Source organism: Pristiophorus japonicus, chromosome 14 (assembly GCF_044704955.1).
Source record: "Pristiophorus japonicus isolate sPriJap1 chromosome 14, sPriJap1.hap1, whole genome shotgun sequence".
Taxonomy (NCBI): Eukaryota; Metazoa; Chordata; class Chondrichthyes; family Pristiophoridae; genus Pristiophorus; species Pristiophorus japonicus.
This window is the reverse complement of record NC_091990.1, coordinates 71,910,141-71,925,272: the sequence shown is the minus strand read 5'-3', so window position 1 is coordinate 71,925,272 and position 15,132 is coordinate 71,910,141. Positions and strand designations below refer to the sequence as shown.

The 15,132-nt window shown below is 45.3% G+C and overlaps 1 protein-coding gene across 3 annotated transcripts in view; it reads right to left on the bottom strand.

The window, feature by feature from the left end:
• Positions 1-233: 233 nt before the first annotated feature.
• The window catches only part of LOC139279949 (AP-2 complex subunit alpha-2), a 122,965-nt gene continuing 108,066 nt past the window's right edge, over positions 234-15,132 (bottom strand). For all 3 annotated transcript variants that reach the window (XM_070899296.1, XM_070899297.1, XM_070899298.1), the window contains 2 exons: positions 11,740-11,874; positions 234-782 (listed from right to left, as the gene is read on the bottom strand). In XM_070899296.1, the coding sequence (XP_070755397.1) occupies positions 705-782; positions 11,740-11,874 (213 nt within the window). In that variant the 3' untranslated portion in view covers positions 234-704. The remainder of the gene's footprint in view (positions 783-11,739; positions 11,875-15,132) is intronic.

Genomic DNA, 15,132 nt, shown 5'->3' with positions numbered 1-15,132 from the left:
GAGAGAAGTCTACAACACTGACCCACAAAGCACATCATTAAATTTTCTGATACAGTCCCTGTTGCTGCCTAGCTCGTGGGTTCCAGTACTTTTATGGTGAGTGTAAACGTCAGAGTCAGCTCAAAAAGCCGTGGATTTAAAAAAAATAACACTCCCTCCCTTCTTCAACCCCTGTAATTCCCACCCCTCCCTCACAATCCCTGCGGATTGGACTGTATTGTAGTGAATAAACAGCAGAGTAAGAATATTTTATTTTACACAGACTGAAGGTTCAGATTTGGCAAAAGCACCAAAGGCGCTGCTGACTGCAATGTACATCGTCAGCTTCTGGCAGAAAGCAGGGTTCTGAGAACAGCACAATTGTATCCAGTCAATTTCCCTTTCCCAGCTTAACCAAAGTGAAGTGTGAGTTCTGTAACAATGGAGCAGGGGGAAGCTGGAAAGGTAAACAGATATCACAACCTCTGCCAATCATCCATTTATCGACTATTAAAAAAAAATCTGTTCATTAGCTCACCCTTTACAGTTTATATTCACAATTTCTGGAAATAAAGGACATGGCATCACAAGGCAGGAGACAAAAACATTACTGTTAATACTGAAAACTGAATATGAAAATAACTAACTTCCAGATGAGATTTACATGTATTAGAATAACAGTCACAGTCCAGAAGTATGCACAATGGGTTTAAATGGCCAAGTAATTAAAACTGTTCCGACAGCAGTTCACACAGCCTCTTTGATACAACCTCCTTGCTAGCCCGCAGTGTGAGACGATACATCTGAAAAAGAAAGAGAGTCACACAGTAAGGGCTGAGATGCTTCAGCTGCAAAACCAACTAACGTGCATATGTGGGGCCAGTGCCCGAGAACTGGTGGGCCAGAGTGGAGCTGACTGAACAATCAGTAAGGACAGAGCAATGCCATGCATCAACATCTATATGTATCACTACACATGGTCATGCAGTTCCACAAAGCAGCAACCCATCAGCCACTGTCAGTACTTGTTATGTCTTTAGATGCTCTGACAATGGCCCCATGAGGCAATGTGTTGTACTTGAACTGTAGTGACCGTAGTCCTTTATTGATAACGCCAGAGAGAGGATCACACCTGGTGGCCTGCCTTTTATACTAGGCCTGGCACACCTGTACAGGTAACCTACAAGTCTCCCACTGCGGTGCCCTCTGGGGCACACCTTGTAATAGTACCAACAGTAACCATGTAGGATACGTGACAGTACTCCACTTGCACTGGTCACTGCATCACCAAGAGAACACGTTTAACTCAACTTCAAGCAACTTTTAGAACATTTAATAAAATAAACACATGCAACTCATGAGCTATGGTGCTCTTTGCAAAGATGCCAGAGAAACTGAGGGAGAGTGGGCTAACAGTGAGGGGGCGGCTGCTAAGCATCACAGGCGAGGGAGCAGACTTGAGGAAATGATTGGCAACCAGCAAGCACTAGACAATATCCCCTGATTAAAAAATTAAACCTAAAAAGCTATACATTGATTTTGAAATGTTAGAGGCCTGTGAACAAATAACTGATGTTCAAAGAAATGAAAAAACAAAATGTTATTGCCCCAATGATTTCTCTACTGTGTTGCTCTCAGCATTGTCCTGAAGATTAGTCTTTAAATCCTGGAGTGTTGGCAACCCTGTGAGGGAGTGGGGATTTAGGAGGACAGCTTAACAGCTGCCAAAATTATACCCTGTTCATTCAGCACGAGAGAAAAAAATGATGTAAAATTTAAAAAACTGCAACACTCATTCTCCACAGTGGGGGTAAAAAGCAAGATGGCAGAGAGCTGATAGAACGGTCACAAATTTGCCTCACATGCCACCCAGTGGCCAGATTTGTGCAATTACAGCCTTACCTCGTCAAAAACCTTGATAAATATGGACTTAGGAAATTATGTCAATGGTGATGAAAAATTGTGACAAAGAAAGGAATTCTTGTAGCACAGACAGAAAGTACACAGAAACACAAGACGTAATATATTACAAATTGATTATTATAGTTAAATAGCAAAGTTTACAGCAATTTGGGAAGCAAGAACTTGCATTTATATGTAGTGCCTTTCACAATCTCAGGACGCCCCAACGTACTTTACAGCAAATGAAGTACTTTTGCAATGTAGTCACTGTTGTTACATAGGGAAATGCAGCAGCTAAATTGAACACAGCAAGGTCTGACAAACAGCAATGAGATAATGATCAGAAAATCTGCTTTAATTATGTTGATTGCAGGATAAATATTGGCCAGGGAACTGGAGAACTCCCCCTTCTCTTCGAATCATGCCATGGGATCTATTACACCCACCTGAAGGCAGACGGAGCTTCTGTCAGATTAGATTACGTGCTCAAGTCTCAGGATCTTGATGCCACAACCTTCTGACTCAGAGGCGAGAATCTTACCACTGAGCCAAGTCTGACACTGTAGAGTTGGTTTGAGTGTGGGAGCAGATCAAAGCCTCCCTGATAAAGTGCATCATCCCCACCGGCACCTGGGAATCCCTGGCCAAAGACCACCCTAAGTGGAGGAAGAGCATCCGGGAGGGTGCTGAGCACCTCGAGTCTTGTCGTTGAGAGCATACAGAAATCAAGCGCAGGCAGCGGAAAGAGCGTACGGCAAACCAGACTCCCCACCCACCCTTTCCCCCAACCACTGTCTGTCCCACCTGTGACAGAGACTGTAATTCCCGTATTGGACTGTTCAGTCACCTGAGAACTCACTTTTAGAGTGGAAGCAAGTCTTCCTCGATTTCGAGCGACTGCCAATGATGGGAGCAGATCAAGATGATTCCTGGGTGGTCAGTCCCTCTGTGCACCTCTATCCTTGGCCATCCGCTGCTAGCTATAGCCCTTTCACCTCCAATCTCTTCTCTTCCACTGTTTAAGTGGGTTCATTTTGCTCCTAACTACAAGTTAACTGCTAATTTAAACTTCCACTACCCATTTCTTGACCATGCCTTCTCTTCGCTTCTGAATATAAGAACATAGAACATAAGAATTAGGAACAGGAGTAGGCCATCTAGCCCCTCGAGCCTGCTCCGCCATTCAACAAGATCATGGCTGATCTGGCTGTGGACTCAGCTCCACTTACCCGCCCGCTCCCCATAACCCTTAATTCTCTTATTGGTTAAAAATCTATCTGTGACTTGAATACATTCAATGAGCTAGCCTCAACTGCTTCCTTGGGCAGAGAATTCCACAGATTCACAACCCTCTGGGAGAAGAAATTCCTTCTCAACTCGGTTTTAAATTGGCTCCCCCGTATTTTGAGGCTGTACCCCCTAGTTCTAGTCTCCCCGACCAGTGGAAACAACCTCTCTGCCTCTATCTTGTCTATCCCTTTCATTATTTTAAATGTTTCTATAAGATCACCCCTCATCCTTCTGAACTCCAACGAGTAAAGACCCAGTCTACTCAATCTATCATCATAAGGTAACCCCCTCATCTCCGGAATCAGCCTAGTGAATCATCTCTGTACACCCTCCAAAGCTAGTATATCCTTCCTTAAGTAAGGTGACCAAAACTGCACGCAGTACTCCAGGTGCGGCCTCACCAATACCCTATACAGTTGCAGAAGGACCTCCCTGTTTTTGTACTCCATCCCTCTCGCAATGAAGGCCAACATTCCATTCGCCTTCCTGATTACCTGTTGCACCTGCAAACTAACTTTTTGGGATTCATGCACAAGGACCCCTAGGTCCCTCTGCACCGCAGCATGTTGTAATTTCTCCCTATTCAAATAATATTCCCTTTTACTGTTTTTTTTCCAAAGATGGATGACCTCACATTTTCCGACATTGTATTCCATTTGCCAAACCTTAGCCCATTCGCTTAACCTATCCAAATCTCTTTGCAGCCTCTCTGTGCCCTCTACACAACCCGCTTTCCCACTAATCTTTGTGTCATCTGCAAATTTTGTTACACTACACTCTGTCCCCTCTTCCAGGTTATCTATGTAAACAGTTGTGGTCCCAGCACCGATCGCTGTGGCACACCACTAACCACCGATTTCCAACTCGAAAAGGACCCATTTATCATGACTCTCTGCTTTCTGTTAGCCAGCCAATTCTCTATCCATGCTAATACATTTCCACTGACTCCATGTACCTTTATCTTCTGCAGTAACCTTTTGTGTGGCACCTTATCGAATGCCTTTTGGAAATCTAAATACACCACATCCATCGGTACACCTCCATCCACCATGCTCATTATATCCTCAAAGAATTCCAGTAAATTAGTTAAACATGATTTTCCTTTCATGAATCCATGCTGCGTCTGCTTGATTGCACTATTCCTATCTAGATGTCCCGCTATTTCTTCCTTAATGATAGTTTCAAGCATTTTCCCCACTACAGATGTTAAACTAACCGGCCTATAGTTACCTGCCTTTTGTCTGCCCCCTTTTTTAAACAGAGGCGTTACATTAGCTGCTTTCCAATCCGCTGGTACCTCCCCAATCACTGGATAGTTTCTTAAATTTGGTTTCCAAATTCCTGGACTGAGGGATAGGATATCGTAGTGGTTATTTTGCTGGACTAGTAAAAGTAAACTAGCAAGAGACATAAAAATAGATTGTTAAAGCTTTTATAGATATGTAAAAAGGGAAGAAATTAGCAAAAGTAAATGTGGGTCCCTTAGAAGCAGAGACAGGAGAAATTATAATGCGGAATAAGGAAATGACAGAGAAATTAAACAAATAGTTTGTATCTGTCTTCATGGTAGATGACACAAAAAACATTTTGGAAATAGTGGAGAACCAAGGATCTAGAAAGAATGACGAACTTAAATAATTAGTAACAGTAAAGAAATTGTACTGGAGAAATTAATGGAACTAAAAGTCGACAAATCCCCTGGACCTGAAGGCCTACATCTTAGGGTTTTAAAAGTGGTAGCTGGAGATAGTGGATGCATTGGTTTTGATCTCCCAGAGTTCCCTAGATTCTAGAATGGTCCCTGTGGATTGGAAGGTAACAAACATAACCCCGCCATTCAAGAAAGGAGGAAGAAAGAAAATAGGAAACTATAGACCAGTTAGCTGACATCAATGCTAGCGAACTTGCTCGAATCTATTCTGAGGGACATGGTAATAGGGCACTGAGAAAATCATAAAACGATTGGGCAGAGTCAACTCGGTTTTATGAAAAGGAAATAGTGTTTGACAAATCTATTAAGAGCTTTTTGAGGTTGTAAGTAGTGGATACAGTGTATCTAAATTTTCAAAAAGCATTCAATAAGGTGCCACACAAGAGGTTATTACACAAAATTAGGGCTCATGGTATTGGGGGTAATATATTAGTATGAGGATTGGTGAACGGACAGAAAACAGAGCGTTTTCGGGTTAGCAGGCTGTAACTAGGGTGTTACCGCAAGAATCAGTGCTTGGGCCTCAGCGATTTACAATCTATATCAATGACTTAGATGAGGGGGCTGATTGTAATGTTGATGATGATACAAAGTTAGATAGGAAAGCAAGCTGTGAGGAGGATGCAAAGGGAAATAGACTGGTTAAGTGAGTGGGCAAGAACATGGCAGAAGAAAAATTATGTGGAGAAGTGTGAATTTATTCACTTTGCTCGGAAAAATAGAAAAACAGATTTTTTTTTTTAAATGGTGAGAGATTGAGAAATGTAAGTATTCAGAGGGACCTAGGTGTCCTTGTACATGGATCAGAGAAAGATTACATGCAGGTACAGCAACTAATTAAGATATGTTAGCCTTTATTACAAAGGGATTGGAATACAAAAGTAATGACGTCTTACTACTATTATATAGGGCCTTGGCGAGACCACGCCTGCAGTGCTGTGTACAGTTTTGGTCTCCTTATCGAAGGATATACTTGCCTTAGAGGGAGTGCAACGAAGGTTCACCAGACTGATTCCTGGGCTGAGGGAATTGTCCTATGAGGAGAGATTGAGTAGACTTGTTCTATATTCCCTAGAGTTTAGAAGAATGAGAGGTGATCTAATTGAAACATATAAAATTCTTAAGGGGCTTTGACAGGGTAGATGCAGGGAGGATGTGTACCTAGGCTGGAGTGTCTAGAATTAGGGTCAGTCTCCGAATAAGGGGTCAGCCATTTAGGACTGAGATGAGGAGAAACTTCTTCACTTAGAGAGTTGTGAATCTTTAGAATTCTCTACCCTGTGGATGTTCAGTCGTTGAATATATTCAAGACAGATTGATAGATTTTTGAATACTAAGACATTCAAGGGATTATGGGGATTGTGCAGGAAAGGTAGAGTTGAGGTAAAAGATCAGCCATGATCTCAATAAATGGCGGGGCAGGCTCGAAGGGCCGAATGGCTACTCCTGTTCTTATTTCTTTATGTTCTCTGGACTCAAGACTATGCTTCTGCACAGGGCTATACCACAAGATTCAGCTGCTGTGTCCCTGATCTGCTGCTCAGTTGCTTAAATTTTAAAGTAACCTTGATCAGCTTACCTCTAAATTTTTGGGGGCCTGCGCAGCCCATTTAACAGGCTGTGCGAGCTATTCAAAATTCCGTGCATGTGTGATTTTTTAATTAAAAGCCAGCTGACCGGCTGCGCAGGACCTTAAGAGCACTGCGCGGCTGTGCAGCTTAAAGGGAACGTTGGTTACAGCCCTTCCCCACTGCTGCTCCTCCTTTATGAGCCTGTGACTGGTCGACTGGTTCTACTTAGTTTTCAGCTTCAACCTGGCTAGAGCGTCATGCTCCTGGGCTGAAATACATTTCTCCGTCACTTCTGGATCCTGTGGTGACGTCCAACTTCGCCACTGTTTTTTCTGCCTGGCCTCAGATTCTGCACACATTCTGGATCTTCATTCTCATAGGAATATCTCCATTAGTGCATCCTCCAAAACTCTCCCCTTCAAATAGCTAATGAACTTCACTCGCTGACTACACCGGTCTTTGAACTTGGGACAACAGTTTGTCTTTGCTCCAAGCCGACTTCAACCTACCTACATCAACTTTACCCCACCATGGGACTCTGACTTTAACTCTGCACTCCCTCCTATTGTCTCCTCATTACTCCCGGTTTACTACCAGGATAAATGTAATTTCTACATAACCAGGCTTACGTAACTTGAGGTTTCCATGTCCATTCGCATTTGGCTGCCATTCCGGACCCGAGCCCATCACTGCTATTTCCACTTTATTCTCTCCTTTTTTTAAACTTCTTTTCTCTCTACCCCTCCGAGACCTCTCTCTCCTGTTGTCATGCCTCCTTTCGTTTCTCCCCTCTCGGATACTCAGCCCTCCAATCCTAATGCCAACCCTTCAGCATTCCTCGACCGTCCTACTCTCGTGCTGACATCGCAGCCTTGATTCCCTTAGATTTAAAACTAAGATGAGGAAGAATTTCTTCTCTGATGGTTGTGGATCTGTGGAATTCGCTGCCTCAGAGAGCTGTGGAAGCTGGGACATGGAATAAATTTGAGATATAGACAGTTTCTTAACCGATAAGGGATTAAGGGGTTATGGGGAGCGGGCAGGGAAGTGGACCCGAGTCCATGATCGCATCAGCCAAGATCGTATTAAATGGTGGAGCAGGCTCGAGGGGCTGTATGGCCGACTCCTACTCCAATTTATGCTTTTATGTAGATAGGCCTACAGCTTCCCACTGTGTCTCTCTAGGAATTCTCTGAAGGGCCCATCAAAGATATCTTTGCTACCTCCTTACAAGCAGCAATGCCAACTGCCCAACCCTACCCTCTCGCCGACATTCTTGCCCAGCGCACCCGCTGGGGGCTAATCTTGCCAATCTCCTTCCCGTCCAACTCACCCACCCCGCTGCTGTCCCTGTGGACTCTGCCATTATATCAGCCATCACCGCCCTTCTTGCATCACCCTCCAGAATGTCTGTTAAATGGCAAGGGCCTTGTTCACAAGTTTATGAGCTTATTATGGATGATTGCGTCGACATCATGGCCTTGATGGAAACCTGGTTGAAGGGTAATGACACGTTCCCCGAAATGAAGCCTCCCTCCCTGGGTATACCTTCCACCACTTGCTCTGCTCAGACAACTGTGATTGCGGTGTGGCTCTCATCATCAAATCACACCTTGGTCTGAACCTGCTACTCCTCCGACACTTTCTTCTCCTTTGAACATCTCTCCTTGTTCCACCCCTCTCACCTCTCACTTTAAATCCTCGTTCTCTATACCGTCCAACCAAGTACCATAAACATTTTCTCACCGCGATATCTTCACTGCTTTCCTCCCTCAGCCTCTGCACCAAGCGACTTCTCATCCTCGGTGATTTCAACCTCCATTTCAATGCATCATGCTCTCTCTCCTCTGAGTTCTCTGCCCTCCTACCTGCCCTGAATCTCTCCCTCCATATAAACTCCCCAAGGCATATTCACAGCCACCCCCTTGACCTTGCCATCTCACGTGGTCTCGCTACTCCCATCATGTCAATCACAGATAAGGCCATCTCTGACCACTTCCTCGAATCGCTCTCCACCCAAATTCCCCTTCCCCCCACAACCATACTTCCTTCCGTGCCCCCCCTCCCCGGAAAAAAACTCTCTCCCAAGTCACTTACAACTGCACTTTCAGAATCCCAACAGCCTAGACTTTGGCCCTCCATTCACCATGACATTTCTGCAGCCACCAACCTGCTCAATCACAGCCTCACCTCCACCCATGATGCCTGAATCTCCATTAAAACCATTACTCTCTCTCACCCTGGTCCTCATCTCTGCTCTTTTAAGTCCAAGGCTTGCATTGAGCCATTCACTGCCAGAACCACATAAAGCACATCAGCCTTGATCTCGTCTGCCAAAACTGCTCACTATTCCAGGATCATCTTGGAATATAAAGATAACCCCCAGCTTGTTTTCTCTACTGCAAACTGTCTTAAACCCCTCTCCTGTCTCCTCCACCCTCACCTCCAGCAATAAGTGCGAGGAGCTCATGGACTTCTTTGTCACTAAGCTCGAAACCACCTGATCAGCTGCCTCTCCCACTTCCCTCCCTTCCCCTTGCCCACTGGGCCAAACTTACTCGAAGGCTCCCCTCTGCCTTAGCCCTGAACTCACATCTTTCTCTAGTTTCTCTCTTAGCTTCCTTCATGCCCTCTCCGAGCTCATCTCGTCCATGAGACCTGAACTCCTGCTCCCTCGACCCTATTCCCACTAAACTGCTCACCACTTACCTTCCTTTCCTGGCTCCCATTAGCTGACATTGTTTGGTTCTCTCTCTTCGGGTAATGTCTCCTCTCCTTCAAATCTGCCGACATAGCCTCTCTCCTTAAAAAAAACCCTCTGTCCTTGCAAACTACCACCCCATCTCTAACCTTCCTTTCCTCTCCAAAGTCCTTGAATGTGCTGTCGCCTTCCAAATCTGTGCCCATCATTCCAGGAAATCCATGCCCATCATTCCAGGAAATCCATGTTTGAATTCCCCTTCCCCGCCACAATACTGAAACGGCTCTCAAAGTCACAAATTATATCCTGTGTGACTGTGACAAAGGTAAACTATCCCTCCTCGTCCATCTTGGCTTGTCTGTAGCTTTTAACGCAGTTGACAACACTATCCTTCTTCAACGCTTCTTTAAAATTGTCCAGCTGGGTGGGACCACACTTGTCTGGTTCCATTCTTATCTATCCAGTTGTAGCTGGAGAATCACCTGCAATGGCTTCTCTTCCAGCTCACGCACCGTTACCTCTGGTGGCCCCCTCCTATTTCTCATCTACATGCAGGTCCTCGGAGACATCATCTGAAAACAGAGCGAGTTTCCACATGTACGCTCTACCGCACCATCACCTCTCTCGACGCTTCCCGACCTCCACACAGTCTCTAAATTGTCAGACTGGTTGTCTGATATCCAGTACTAGATGAGCAGAAATTTCCTCCAGCTAACTATTGGAAGACCGAAGCCATTGTCTTCGGTCCCCACCAACGACTCCATCCCTCTCCCTGGCAATTGTCTGATGCAAAAATCAGACTGGTCACAACCTTGCTATCATATTTGACCAAAAAGCGACTGACCACATATCCGCGCCATCACTAAGAATGCCTATTTCCACCTCCATAACATCGCCTGACTCTGCCCTGCCTCAACTCACTTGCTACTGAAACCCTCCCTCATCCTTGCCTGTTATCTCTAGACGTGACTATTCCACTGCACTCCGAACCAGCCTCCCACGTTCTACCCTCTGTAACCGCACCAAGTCCCTTTCACCCATCACCCCTGTGCTCGCTGATCTACACTGGCTCCTGATTTTAATATTCTCATCTTTGTTTTCAAATCCCTCCATGGCCTCGTCCCTCCCTATCTCTGTAATCCCCTCTAGCCCGACAACCCTCCGAGATATCTGCACTCCTCCAATTCTGGTCCCTTGAGCATCCCTGATTTAATCGCTCCACTATTGGCGGCCATGCCTTCAGCTACCAAGACCCTAAGCTCTAGAATTCCCTCCCTAAACCTCTCCACCTCTCGCTCCTCCTTTAAGACGCTCCTTAAACCCTCTAACAAAGCTTTTGGTCATCTGCCCTAATATCTCCCTATGTGGCTCCGCGTCAAATTGTGTTTTATAATGTTCCTGTGAAGCGCCTTGGGATGCTTTACTACTTTAAAGGCTCTATATAAATACAAGTTGTTGTTGTTCTCTTCAGTACTGGCTGGGAGACACAAAATAGAAAAACTACAGCACCACTGGAGGAAGGGTGTCATTATAGGTTTGAATTGGCAGTTTCCATTATAAATGTGGATACAGATATTTATAATGGTAAAAGGCAGACATAAAGCATAAACTATGACAACAGGAACTAAGGTTTTATAAACAGGAAGTGCAGGTAGATGTAAGATTTTTAATATAGTACGTAAATTGTAATCCATCTGCCTGAGTTTAACATTTATAATTTATCCTAACCAAGCCATTTATAATATTTATTTCAACAAGATCCGGCATTAACTGTCTTCTCTCTGGTCTGTACAGATTGAGCTTTTTAACCTTCACTCAGCTAATTTCTCTTATAATTGAAATATGTTCTTTGCTCTCCTTTGCACCCTCCAATGCTTGCAGTCTTTCTGTATCCTGGTGACCAGGCACTGTAACAGCACTGAAACTGCAAGACTCTACTCCCTTGCTGCCTCACATGTCAGGGGTGCAGATTAGAGAATTGGCCAGAAGAGTATGTTGCTCCCAATTTTCCAACCATTAAGGTTTATGGTTGGAAATGTGGGTTCACCGCGATTCAGGAGCACTAACTTCTGTGCAATTGACTATTCAAGTAAGTACAACCAGAGAGAGAGAAACAGCATTTAAAGATCCAAACTGTAACACTGACGTTGCTCACCATGCTCATTTTGAAGTGAGACCATCAGATCAGATCAAATCACTCGATGTTTACAAGTTGTAGGGGGATACATTTCTTGCACACGTGCAAAGAGGATGTGAGGGGGAGTCTAGGTATGCTTTTATAAAAAAAAACTGGTGTACAGTGAGAAAAGGACACTAATGTAGCTTAGTTAAGAAGCCTTGCTGGTTATTGAGCTGCAATTGCCGTTCATTGATGCACTGAAAATTCAACATAAATTGTCTTTGCCCTGCCCACTTGAAGTAGATGCGGAGGAAAGAATACAATTCATGCAACCGAAAAGCTTAAAGCAATTAAGTGGAAGTGGAGATTACGGAGCAGCACAAGCTGCAACGAAAGAGATCTCAATCAGTCTCTCTGTTTCGCAAATTGCTGCCTCACAAGTTATGCAGTCTATTCCGGTACATACCTGGGCCTGAGTGTTTGGTTCCAGACGAAGCAAACATCCAACCTGGACAGTTTTTGTATGAATAATTCCAGTTCCCACAAAATTGGCAAGGTTGGGATCCACCCCATCTAAAAGCGCCACACCAAATCCCAAAAGCTGCCGGATGAGAAGTAAAATGTACAGTTAGTGGGCTGAGGTATAAAATATTAGAAGTTTATCAAGTTAAACAGCCAACTGTCAATCACCTCAGGGATATAAACAACTGCTCCTTCACAAGACTAGAAAGATTCCAGGATTGCTTTTCAAGTGTGCGTTTGCTTCTTCAAAAAAAGATGCATAAATAAATAGCTCCACAAAATGCTTTGGGATAAGTAGAGGCAGGGATAATCATACACACTACGGAACATAGTGGTCTCTGGGCTGCTGGAACGATGGAAATTTCACCTGTACGAGGCAAGCAGCCAGGGATGAACCGTGGAAATGTGATGATAAATGAATATTCTGTCATTCTGCTCAATTCCATTTTAGGAATTGTTAATCCAGGATTTTCTATAGTGAGTATAGTTAATGATAATACAGGGGTGGTGGTAGGTGGGCTGTGGAAGGAGATTAAATGGGTGGGTATAGAGTTACAGCAATATTTTGCATGTAGTGCTAGCTTAATCTGGCCCCCGAATTTACATGTATATTCCCATTAGTTTTCAGCTCAAAAGTGTGACTAAATTGAGGCTGAGATCACAGCTCTCTTTCTCTCCCCTCCAAGCTCTCTCTCCCTCTTCCCCCCCGCCCACCCTCTCGCCTACCCCCCCCAAACTCTCTCTCTCTCTCCCCCCACCTCCCCAGCTCTCTCTCTCCCGCGCCCCCCCCCACCGCCGAGCTCTCTCTCTCTCTCTCTCTTCTCCGCTGTTCCCCACAAGCTCTCTCTCTCTCGCCCTGCCCTCCCAGGCTCTCTCTGTTCCCGATGTTGGGGAAGTCCAGAACCAGGGGACACAGTCTAAGGATAAGGGGTAGGCCATTTAGGACTGAGATGAGGAGAAACTTCTTCATTCAGAGAGTTGTTAACCTGTGGAATTCCCTACCGCAGAGAGTTGTTGATGCCAATTTGTTGGATATATTCAAGAGGGAGTTAGATGTGGCTCTTACGGCTAAAGGGATCAAGGGGTATGGAGAGAAAGCAGGAAAGAGGTACTGAGGGAATGATTAGCCATGATCTTATTGAATGGCGGTGCAGGCTTGAAGCGCCGAATGGCCTACTCCTGCACCTATTTTCTATGTTTCTATGTTTCCCCCCCGTCCCTGCCGCTCGGGAATCACGGCTCATGGCTCAGCAGGAGCCGCGGTCAGTCGCAGGGTCCCATTTCTCTCCGTCACCCCAGCCTCCCTCTCGCCATCGGCCCCAGCCAGCTGGCCAGGGTGGGAGAGAGTCGGCCTCAGGTCCTGCTGCTCACACCACGCACATGGAATGATTCCGGCCGGGAGGGTCGGAGCTTGACTGGGGGGGTGGGGGGGGGGGGGAAGATGGGTTGTTGCCTGTCAAAAAAAGTGCAGTACAAATAGTTAGTCCCATGTTATATAGACAAACTTGGGAGTCAATTCCACACAGTAGGATCTCAAACAGTAAATGAGACAAATGGCAGTATTGGTTGAGGGATAAATGTTGGGTAGGAGAAAAGTGCCATAGGATCTTCTACACTCAACTGAGACAGTAGCCAGGACCTTGGTTTAATGTCTCATCTGAAAGACAGCACCTCCAAGAGTGCAACTCTCCCTCAGGACTGCCCCTCCGACAGTGCAGCGCTCCCTCAGGACTGCCCCTCCGACAGCGCAGCGCTCCCTCAGGACTGCCCCTCCGACAGCGCAGCGCTCCCTCAGTACTGCCCTTCTGATAATGGAGCACTCCCTCATTATTGCTCTGAAGTGTCAGCCTAGATTGTTGTAATATATATACAGGCAACTCTCGATTATCCGCACACGGATCCAACGGGAACCCACTGTAACGGGATTTAAAATTTCCACCCGGGAAGGCATCGGGCCGGTGCATTCGGAGGCCTTTCGGCCCGGGACAGCATCGGGTTTTATCTTTATAATGTCAATCGCTCTAACGGAGAAATAGTTTACCCGGCAGGGCCCAATCCCCGAGGGACCCGGGTAATCGAGAGTTGCCTGTAGCTCCACCAATGGACTACTGTTGCACTGCAGCCAGTGCTGCGTACAAATAAAGAAGGAACAGGTCACCTGGCTAAAGGTTCCAGAGTGTTCTGCCATCTTAAGGCTGTGTGTGTTTGTGAGTTGTACTGAAGATATAACAATGGCGATGAGAATGGTATAATCTGGAAAAAAAGCTGCAATTTTTGTTGGTGGAGGATTCAGCCAACCAACAGAGACTTTGAGAGCTTCTCTGTTTTGATTAACAGCTACAAATCCAAGGTAAATCACAAGCACACTTGTCTGAACTGCCAGAGTCCAGATGACCGTGCCTATGGGAATAATAGGGCGTTTGGGGGAGTTTCAACGCGACCTTGAAAGTTTCGGAGCGTATGTGGAGCGGGAAAAATGATTTTCACCACAAATAATATTAAAGTCCCCAATGATGAAAACCATAACCGGGTGGTGCTGGAAAGACAACGGCCGATTTTCTTAACTGAAGCTGGGCCCGAGGTGCATGAAACCCTGAAAAATGTGCTTGTGCCTGTCATGCCAAAGGACACAACTCTTAAGCAGATTAGAACAGCACTACAGTCCTGAGCCCCTGGAAATTGCTGAAAGTTATCATTTTGGAATACGAGATCAGTTAACCGAAGAAAATATCAGAGAGAACATTGTCGCATTAAAAAAGCTATCCATTCAGTGTCATTTCGGAAACTTTCAGGACCGAGCATTGCGTGACCGCTTTGTTTGTTGGATGTAAAATGATGCGATCAGAAGAAAGTTATTGACAACTCCTAACTTGACTTTTGATTTAGCTTGTCAAACAGCTATGTTGATGGACATGGCAAACCAATATTCCCGAGAATTTCATACTATTTCCAGTCGTCAGACAACTGAGGTGAATCGCCTGCAGGTTAAAAGTAAAAGGCAGTTGGGGCCCCCAAGGTCTCAAAAACTGGAAATGGGAACAGAGCATTGAACTCTTGCTATCAGTATCTGGGACAACACATTGCTCAAAGTTGTCCATGTGTGAAGGCAGTGTGTTTCATCTGCAGGAAAACTGGGCATCTTGCGAAGGTATGCTGACTGAAGGGTAAACCAGCTTTCAAAGCTAGAAGTAGAAATCCCCAGAGACTACATAGCATGGAAGAAAAACAACAGGATGAGAAGGTTTTAGAGCTACACATCATCAGGAGCATGAGGTTAACTAACAGCGATTCGAAAAGTATCATAGTCCACACAGATGTTGCAGGAACCAAGATACCC